This window comes from Lathyrus oleraceus, chromosome 7 (assembly GCF_024323335.1).
Source record: "Lathyrus oleraceus cultivar Zhongwan6 chromosome 7, CAAS_Psat_ZW6_1.0, whole genome shotgun sequence".
In the NCBI taxonomy this organism is placed as follows: domain Eukaryota; kingdom Viridiplantae; phylum Streptophyta; class Magnoliopsida; order Fabales; family Fabaceae; genus Lathyrus; species Lathyrus oleraceus.
Window position 1 is genome coordinate 287,772,500 of NC_066585.1, and position 10,267 is coordinate 287,782,766.

Here is a 10,267-nt window from a genome sequence, read left to right on the forward strand (position 1 = left end):
TGTGAAGAAATTTGTGTGGTGATTATAAACTAAAAATAGATTCAGATAAAGACTACACCAAATTAATGTGTTGTATAAAGAACCCTTATCCTCAATTTTTGTTAACGATATTAAGCAAATAATCCCTTCACCTTCGCGGTTGAGTTGTTGGTTGAAAATTCATTTTCACTAGTTACTTGTTTTTCAAGTTTCTAGCTCTAAAAAGAAAAGACTTGAAGGAAATTTTTGTTGCTTTTAATGCAAGTAACAAACAATAAGGTAAAACAATTTATATTATACGAGCTAGCTGGGTGATGATTGAATATCATTGTAATATATGGTATTAACTGTACGTGCAAGAAATTGCATAATACTACTAGCCCATGTTATTAATCTCTTTCATCTCGTTATCTTTAAAAATTCCAAATAAAAGAGGTTAAATGTACTTTTCCATAAAATAAGTAATAATGATTTTAGGTCTTAAATATTTTTTTTTAAATGCATTATTCTCTATTCTTTATTCATATATATTTTTAATTGATATGAAATGATGTGATGAGAAAAAATGAAGTAATTTAGATCAAAAAGGGAAGTAGTAAAAGGAAAAGAAAAATAAATAATTTTTTTACTTTTTTTCTTTTATAGTTTATGGATGACGGTCGTCATTACATGATTTTACGAATAATTTCGGATAAAATCCAAGGAATAATAAACAAAAGACATACTAAAGTGTGAAGAAGTGAGCAAAATTTATGAATAAAAAAAATTTTAATGAACTTTTGAAGAAATCGTAAAGAAATTGTGAAGAAATTGAATATTTTTCAACATATTTTAAATCATAATATATATATATTATATATATATATATATATATATATATATATATATATATATATATATATATATATATATATATTTATATATATATATATATATATATATATATATATATATATATATATATATATATTTGACACGATGTTTAATATAATTAATTATTTTAATTTAATATCTACATTTTACCTTTTAAAATGAACAAACAAATTGTCACCGAGTTTTGAATCTATATTTCTCTTCAGTCGAATATTATATCCATACCGAACTGAATTTAAAAACTGGTATTATTTTTAATTTTTAAGTACAATGAATAATGAATATGATGATTAGCTGAAGATAATAAATAAATCAGGGAGACAGCACAGCTGAGCTGAGTCCATGGTGTCAGTTACAATGTGCAGAATCCTTAAACTAGTGACATCGTAGCCTCCGCTTTTGCTAGCAACTCTTCTCGAAGTCTATTAAACAAAATATTTATGATTTGTTTTGAGTGGTAACAAAATACAACTAGTTAACTATTTACTTAATTGTAATTTTGTTCATACGAATACAGACCATTCATTTTATAATGAAACTTTTTGATATTTTAAATTGTTATATTAGTTATCTTTTTGGTTTAAATTTAAACTTCGGACTCTTCAGCTTAGAAATTGAATAGAGGAGGGATTCTATATACAAACACACATTCAAGTCAATTAATTTTGGATAATTTTGTATATGTTTTAATTTGATGTCTATGGTCTTTTATGTCCTTTATCTTAGGTTAAGAAAAATAAATGTCAGTTGAAAGTATAGAAAGAAACTGCGAGAGAAGTTTTAAATTGATTAAAAAATAGAGATTAAATACTTTATAAGTGATAGAACTCACGTACCTATCATCTTAAGGTTTTAAGTGAATATGTTGTGTGTCTCACATAAGGTGTGTTGCTCATAAGAAAGATCCAAATATAAAAATGCTCGATCGTGTTAATCTTTAAATTGATGGCCTAACATTTTGCATCAAGAGTTTGGTTCTTTGATCGACCATTTAATGTGTGAAATTGTTTTCCATCTCCAATGAACGTATTCCCACAAATCTCTCAATTCTCAATGCAAAGAATTATGACAAGTGACACAAACAGATGAAAGTGTTGTTTGGTTATCAAGATGTTCTTGAAATAATCAAGAATGATGTTAATTCACTTGTAGAAGGTGCAACGGTTGCACAAAAGATTGCGCACAAGGAAGAGAATACAAAAGATTTCAAAGTTTTGTTATCTCATTCATCAATGTGTTGATGATGATAACTTTGAGAAGGTTAGTGATTGCACATCCTTAAAGAAAGCTTGAGAAATCTTGAAGAAAAATTATGCAGAAGCTGATAAGGCAAAAGTGGTGAGGATACAAACTCACAAGAGGCAGTTGTAATTAATTTCAGATGGAAGAGAAGGAAATCATTAGTGAATTTACTACAAGAATCACAAGATTGGTGAATCAAGTGAAGGTACATGGAGAGACAACCACTGAGTAGTATGTAACTGATAAAATCTTGAGATCTTTCACACCAAGATTCAATAACGTAGTGGTTGCAATTGAAGAATCCAATGATCTTTCAACTATGAGCAAAGAAGTGTTGCAAAGTTCTCTTAAGGCTCATGAGCAGAGAATGGAGGAGACGGATATTGACAAAGCAAAGGCTAAAATTGCTTTTGCAAGCCCGTTTAGTTGGAAAAGACAAGAAGGTGATAGGAAAATGGTCCATGAATAGAGGTAGAGGAAACTATCACTACAATGGTGGAAGAGACTTCCAAAATTTCAACAATTCAACATTTCAAAAGTGTGAACGTAGCTGCAACAAAGGTGGTAGATCAAACAATTACAAAGGTGACAACAATAGAGGAAGAGGAGGAAGAAGGAAAGATAATTAGAGCAATGTCCAATCAACTGAAGCAAAGTTTGCAAGGCAAGAAGATGATGAGAGCACAATGTTGATGGTGATTGTTGAAGCAGAAAACAACACAAGAAAATGCAGATGTAACTGGTTACAAGTAGAGCGTAACCGATTACCATCATTTGAAAATGTGATGTACGATCAATGGTACCTTAACTCCGGGTTTTTAACTCATGTGAATGGATGGAAGGATTGGTTTGTAAAAATCAATCAAGCGTTCAAAAATAAGGTGAAATTCGCTGATGACATCAAGCTAGCAGCAAAGGGTATTGGCGATGTATCAATCCAAATGAAAAATGATTACCATTCTTTGATTAAAGTGTATTGTATATTCCTAGAATCAAATGTAATCTTTTAAGTATCAATCAATTGCTTGAAAGGAATTACAAGATTCACATGGAAGACAAAATGTTGAAAGTTATGGATGGAAATGAGAGTTTGATCCTAAAGAACCCTATGGCTCAAAACAAAACTTTCAAAGTTGTATTGAAATTAATTGAGCATAAACTACTAGTAGGGAATAATGGATATGGCATTATAGGCTTGGACAGTTGAATTTCAAGGGTCTCAATGTTATGCATAAAAATAACATGCTTATAGGACTACCATTGATCAATATGCCAACTAAAGTATGTGAAGAGTGTTTGTGGGACAAGCAACACCGAGGCAACTTTAGCAAAGATGCAAGATGTAGACCCAAGTGTCATCTTGAGATGGTGTATTTGGATGTTTGTGAATCGATTCAAGCTGACTCAATCAGAGACAATATATACTTTGTCACTTTCATTTATGATTTTAGTAGAAACTTGTTGACTTACTTGATCAAAAGAAAATATGAGGTACTGAAAGTATTCAAGAAGTTCAAATCCATGGTAGAAAGACAAAGTGGTCATAAAATTAAAACTCTAAAAACAGATGGTGAAGGTGAATATGTCTCAAATGACTTTGGGAAATTTTGTGATCAAGAATGCATTGTACATGAGGTAGTGCCACCCTATACAGCTCAACAAAATTGAGTCGTCGAGAGGAAGAATCGATCAATTATGAACATGATGAGAAATGTATTGAAAGGGGAGAACTTTCCAAAAGAGTTATAGGGAGAAACCGTGTCCATAAATGCATATTTGTTGAATTGATGTCCAATGAAGAAGTTGAAAAATATTACACCGGAAGAATCATGGTCTGGATTCAAGCCAAATATAAGTCACTTGAAAGGATTTGGTTCAGTTGCGTATAGACATGTTCCAAGCCAGCTTAGAAAGAAACTAGATGACAAAGGATAACAAATGATACTTGTTGGATATCACTCAACCGGAGGCTACAAACTCTATGACGCAATTAACAAAATAATTGTAACCAGCTGGGATGTGGTTTTTGATTAATTTAGGGACTGACAACATGTTATAACCAATTATGTGCCAGCTATAACCAATTAAAACAATGATGGAACTGTTCTTGCGGTGTTTGAAAGGGCAAAAACTGCATCAGGTGAAGTCCAAGTTGAAGAAAATGCGAGAAGATCAACAAGGCAAAGAGGCATGCCTGCGAGATTGCAAGATTGTGAGTTATTCCTGGATAATGAAGTGAATGATAATGGTGATCTTGTCCATTTTGTGCTCATGAATTATTCAAACCAGTAAAAATGGAGGAAGCCTTGAGTGATCTAAAGTGGATATGTATAATGAAGAAGGAGATGGAATTGATTGAAAAAAATAAGACATCAGAACTAGTTGATCTACCTCAAGGAAGGAAGTCAATTGGTGTAAGATGGGTATACAAAGTGAAGGAAAATTCCAAAGGTGAAGTAATCAAGCATAAGGCTTGATTAATAGCAAAGATATTTTTGCAAATAGAATAGATAGACTTTGAAGAAGGATTCACATTGGTGGCTAGAATTGAAACCATTAGGCTAGCTGTCGGTATTGCAAACAACAAATGGATATCAAATTTGAATTTTTGAATGGTTCTATGGAAGATGAGGTGTATTTGGAACAACCACCTGGTTTTATTGTGAAAATTAGACATCAAAGTTCTATAGATTGAGGAATATGGTATTTGGGCTGAAGCAAGCGCCAAGAGCTTGGAATAAGAGAATTGATAGGTTTTTGAAGGAGATAGGATTTGATAAACACGTATCTGAACATGGTGTGTATGTGAAAAAGGATACAAGCAAATGAGTGATCATCTTATGTCTCTACGTCAAAGATTTACTGATTACGGGTATCAATGAAGGTTACATTATAAAATTCAATGGTGATTCAATAAAGGAGGTTGAGATGATCGACCTTGATCTCAATGACATATTTCCTTGGTATTGAGTTTCACATGTCCAAAAAGGGACTGCTTATGCATCAAAGGAGGTATGCACTTGAAATTTTGTAGAAGTTTCAAATTGAGCATTGTAATGTGGCAATCACCCTCGCAGAACCATTGTTGCAATTGTCAAAGAATGAAAATGAGCAGGACATTAATCCAACGCAGTACATGAGGCTAATTGGATTATTGTGATACTTGTGCAATACGAGACCAAACTTGGAATATAGCATGGGCATAGTGAGAAGATTTATGGGAAAGCCAAAGGAATCACACTTGGCATCATTCAAGAGAATTTTGAGATATATCAAAGGTTCGATTGGTTGCAGAATTGTATTTATCTGCAACAAATAAAGGTAGAAACTACAAATTGCTCGGTTATACCGACTCAAATTTGTGAAGAGATAAATATGACAAAAAATTAACTATTGGATACATCTTTATGTATGGAGAAACACCAATCTCTTTGTGTTCTACGAATGCACCAGTTATGGCGCTCTCTTCTTACGAGACTGAGTACATTGCATCATTTATGTGTGTATGTCAAGTTGTATGGTTGATGAATTTGTTGAAGGAGTTATGCAGCGAAAAGTATTAAGTTATGACATTGATGATAAATAATGTTTCCACTATAAATCTTGCAAAGAATCTCATTGCACATGGGAGAAGCAATCATATAGATATGAGATTTCACTACTTCTAAGAGCTTCTGAGTGAAGAAAAATTGAAGTTAAGGTATTGCAAAAGTGAAGATCAAGTGAAAAATTTGCTAATCAAATGAGTGACAATTGAAGTGTTCAAGAGGTACATGATTATGGAAGACTTGGAGAACTTGCATTAAGGTGGTGTGTTGTGAAAAAATGTAATTCAAGTTGGGTAACAGGTTACAACAAGGGTGTAACTAGTTACCACCCCTTATAGCATCAAAAATATCAAACAAAAGCAATTTGTGATTTGTTACATGTTTGGTGTAACCGGTTACCACCCTCTAATTTTTGATATTTTTGAAGTCAATAACATTTCGTGACTAGTTACAGGTTTGATGTATACTTTTGGAAAACTTGCTTTTTTATTTAAGTTGGTTAGTTGTAAACTTTAGTATTGTTGTATATATACCCATGTTGTGTTGTTACTGATAGACAACAATTTTACCCTAATTCTCTCTAATTTTCCCACTCTCTCCATTATTCTCTTGTTCATCATTTTATCTTGTGATTGGAGTTTTGATCCAACAATAACTGATTCATTTCTTATTTTTAGTAATTCATTATTGTTTTTTAAATGTATATTTGAATAAAAAAATATGTTTCGTGATTAAAAAAATGTTGAGAAAAACAAGTGAGTTGGATGTTTTGAGAAATAAAGTGTTTGGAAGTCCTACGTTGATCAGAGAAGTGGAGAATGAACACTTTATAAGTGAGATAATCCACACATCTATCAGCTTAAGGTTTTTGGTGAATATGTGATGTGTCTCTCACAAGGTATGTTTCTCATAAAGAATATGGTGACTCTCAAAAATTGATGATCAACTACAATACTAGAATTCGTTGGTTCAAGCGAGGACTGACTTCCTTGTATAGAAAGTCTTTCCCACAAGGTGGTGTGAGTAAGAGACATGTCCCATTAAAGAAATTGTCAACATCGGTGTTGAGAAAAACAAATGTGAGTTGTAAGTGTTGAAAACAAAGTTTGGGGAAGTCTCACATTGATTAAAAAAGTGGATATCGAACACTTTATAAGTGAGAGAATCTACACATATATCATCTTAAACTTTTTGATAAATATATGGTGTGTCTCTCACAAGGTGTGTTGCTCATAGAAAAAGACCACAATATAAAATGTTCCCTCGTGTTAACTTTAAAATTGATGACTCAACACTTTACATATAAATTCTATTAAAGTTTGTAGAGATCTCTAACCTTTTCTCTATTCGTCATTGTTGTTTGAACAAACCGATAGTATATAATTTGTTCAATTATGTGATGAATTGTTTCAATTATTTATGAATGATGAATTTTCTAAGGGAGGTCATGCTTACATTCTTTTAATTAAATGAATAATAAAATATAAATAATAGCTTTAAATAGTTTAAAAATAATTAATTTTATTTATGATAATGACTAATGTTCAAAACACCTTTTTTATAATAATGATTAAAATAGTACTATTTCCTTCTCAAATTATAAGATATTTGACCAATTCATAAAGATTAATTAAAAAAATATAATTAATTTTATATAAAAAGATAAATTAAAAAATTATTGTTAATTAATGATATTGAATATATATATATATATATATATATATATATATATATATATATATATATATATATATATATATATATTGATCTCAAATATAAACAAATTTTTTATAGTCTTAAATATATAAAAAAATTAAAATTATTATTCAATGATATTATTCCAAATATATATCTATTTTTTTTTTTTACGTATTTTTATATTTTTAACAATTTCCAAAACAAAAAGTAAGAATAAAATGTTTAAAAAAAATTTAAATTTAAATGTATTCAAACATTTTTCATAAGTGATTTTTTTAAAAAATTGTTTATATATATATATATATATATATATATATATATATATATATATATATATATATATATATATATATATATATATATATATATATATATATATATATATATATATATATATATATATATATATATATATATATATATATATATATATATATATATATATATATATATATATATATATATATATATATTCTAGAATACGTAGTACACCAAAATATAGAAATTTATTTTGTATAATAAAAAAGTTAGTGAGTGAGTAACAAAATAATTTGAAAGATTATACTAGTATGCGTTTCCGTGGTTTGACCGCTACCTCTCTTCCTAAATCCTAACCCTTTTTTAATTCCTTCCTTCCTTTCCCATTTTATATTTCCGCAGCCATCATCATAACCTCACCGATTCTTCTCATAACAAACAAACACAGAAATATAGACCGACTTGTGTCTATGTTTTTATGTTTCTCTCTGTCACACCGTCTGTTTCCATACCCTAAGGTTTTTGTTTTTGTTCTTGTTCCTCTTTCTCTTTCAGTTCAATAAATCATCACCTTTTCCAACACATACTCTTATTTCCACCACTTCTCATCAATCTCAACAAAAACAACATGAGTACTGATCAACGAGACGACCTTCAGATCCATCAAACTCGTCGATTACCAGATTTTCTCCAAACCGTAAATCTCAAATATGTCAAACTGGGTTACCATTACCTAATCACACACCTATTAACTCTTTGCTTAATCCCTCTAATGTCCATTATCATTGTCCAAGCTTCACAAATGAACCCTCAAGACATTCACCATCTCTGGCTTCACCTCAAATACAATCTCGTTTGTGTCATTACTTGTTCCGCTATTCTCGTTTTCGGATCCACCGTTTACATCATGACCCGACCCAGATCCATTTACCTAGTCGATTACTCTTGTTACAAACCCCCTTCCAATCTCACCGTTAAATTCACTAAGTTCATCCAACACTCCAAACTCAAAGGCGATTTCGATGAATCTTCGTTAGAGTTTCAGCGCAAGATTCTAGAACGTTCTGGTCTCGGTGAAGAAACATATCTCCCTGAAGCTATGCATAAGGTTCCACCAACACCTAACATGGTTTCTGCCAGAGAAGAATCTGAACAGGTTATGTATGGCGCTCTTGATAATCTTTTTGCTAATACAAAGATTAAGCCTAAAGAAATTGGTATACTTGTTGTTAATTGTAGTTTGTTTAATCCAACGCCTTCGCTTTCTGCTATGATTGTTAACAAGTATAAACTAAGGGGGAATATAAGGAGTTTCAATTTAGGTGGTATGGGTTGTAGTGCTGGTGTTATAGCTATTGATCTTGCTAAAGACATGCTTCAGGTTCATAGAAACACTTATGCTGTTGTTGTTAGTACTGAGAATATTACTCAGAATTGGTATTTCGGTAATAAGAAATCTATGTTGATACCTAATTGTTTGTTTCGGGTCGGTGGTGCTGCGGTTCTGCTTTCGAACAAAGGCTGTGATAAAAGAAGAGCTAAGTATAAGCTTGTTCATGTTGTGAGAACTCATAAAGGTGCTGATGATAAAGCTTTTAAGTGTGTGTACCAAGAACAAGACGATGTTGGTAAAACCGGTGTTTCTTTGTCTAAAGATCTTATGGCTATTGCGGGTGGAGCTCTTAAGACTAATATAACAACTTTGGGTCCACTTGTTTTACCAGTTAGTGAACAGCTTTTGTTTTTTACTACCTTGGTTGTTAAGAAGCTTTTTAACGCGAAAACTAAGCCTTATATACCTGATTTTAAACTTGCTTTTGAGCATTTTTGTATACATGCTGGTGGAAGAGCTGTGATCGATGAGCTTGAGAAGAATTTACAGCTTTTGCCTAATCATGTCGAGGCGTCGAGAATGACTTTGCATAGATTTGGGAACACTTCATCAAGTTCAATTTGGTATGAGTTGGCTTATATAGAAGCGAAAGGGAGGATGAGAAAAGGTAACAGAATTTGGCAGATTGCATTTGGGAGTGGTTTTAAGTGTAACAGTGCAGTGTGGCAGGCTATGAAACATGTGAAAGCTTCACCTATGAGTCCATGGGAAGATTGCATTGATAGGTATCCAGTTGAGATTGTTACATAGTTTGATATGATAGTAGTTCTTCTAGTTTTATATGAGTCAATATCAGCTAGAGAAGAGTCTTTGCACATTTATCATCTTCATTTGTTTTTGTTTCCTAAAAATTTAGGGTCAGTGATGTTGTCTGGTTTGGTTTAGATGTCATGTTACTTGGTCCATATTAGGTTGCTTGAGTAGTTATTATTCAACTATTATCTTGAGTAATTAATTAATTATTTATGCAGAGTAGTACTAGAAGTGTCCATATTATTGAGTATTCATTCATTTTAAGTACTATTATCTAGAATTTCATATATTTACATGTTGGAACTTTAATAAAGACAAGCTTGTTGGAACTTTAATAAGACATAAAGATGGACAATATTATGGGACAAGGAAAAAAAAGAAAGTGTAAATGAATAGTAGTGACGTTAATTCATTGATTCAATTATTAAAAAAAGCAATAAGCTGTTGGAGAAAGTTGAAATAAAGTGTTATATTCCCACGTGTCACCTAAGCATTTTCTCATATGCTTTTTTTTATTAGATTT

General features: G+C 31.2%; 1 protein-coding gene across 1 annotated transcript; it reads left to right on the forward strand.

Annotated features, from left to right (window-relative positions):
* Positions 1–7,887: 7,887 nt before the first annotated feature.
* Positions 7,888–9,982, forward strand: LOC127105337 (3-ketoacyl-CoA synthase 4). The gene has a single exon (XM_051042509.1). It carries the CDS (start codon positions 8,227–8,229, stop codon positions 9,739–9,741), a length of 1,515 nt encoding a protein of 504 aa, XP_050898466.1. The 5' UTR covers positions 7,888–8,226; the 3' UTR covers positions 9,742–9,982.
* The last annotated feature ends 285 nt before the right edge of the window (positions 9,983–10,267 follow it).

Excerpts from the sequence above, each read along its gene's own strand:
- LOC127105337 (XM_051042509.1), top strand. The coding sequence starts at position 8,227 with ATGAGTACTGATCAACGAGACGACCTTCAGATCCATCAAACTCGTCGA.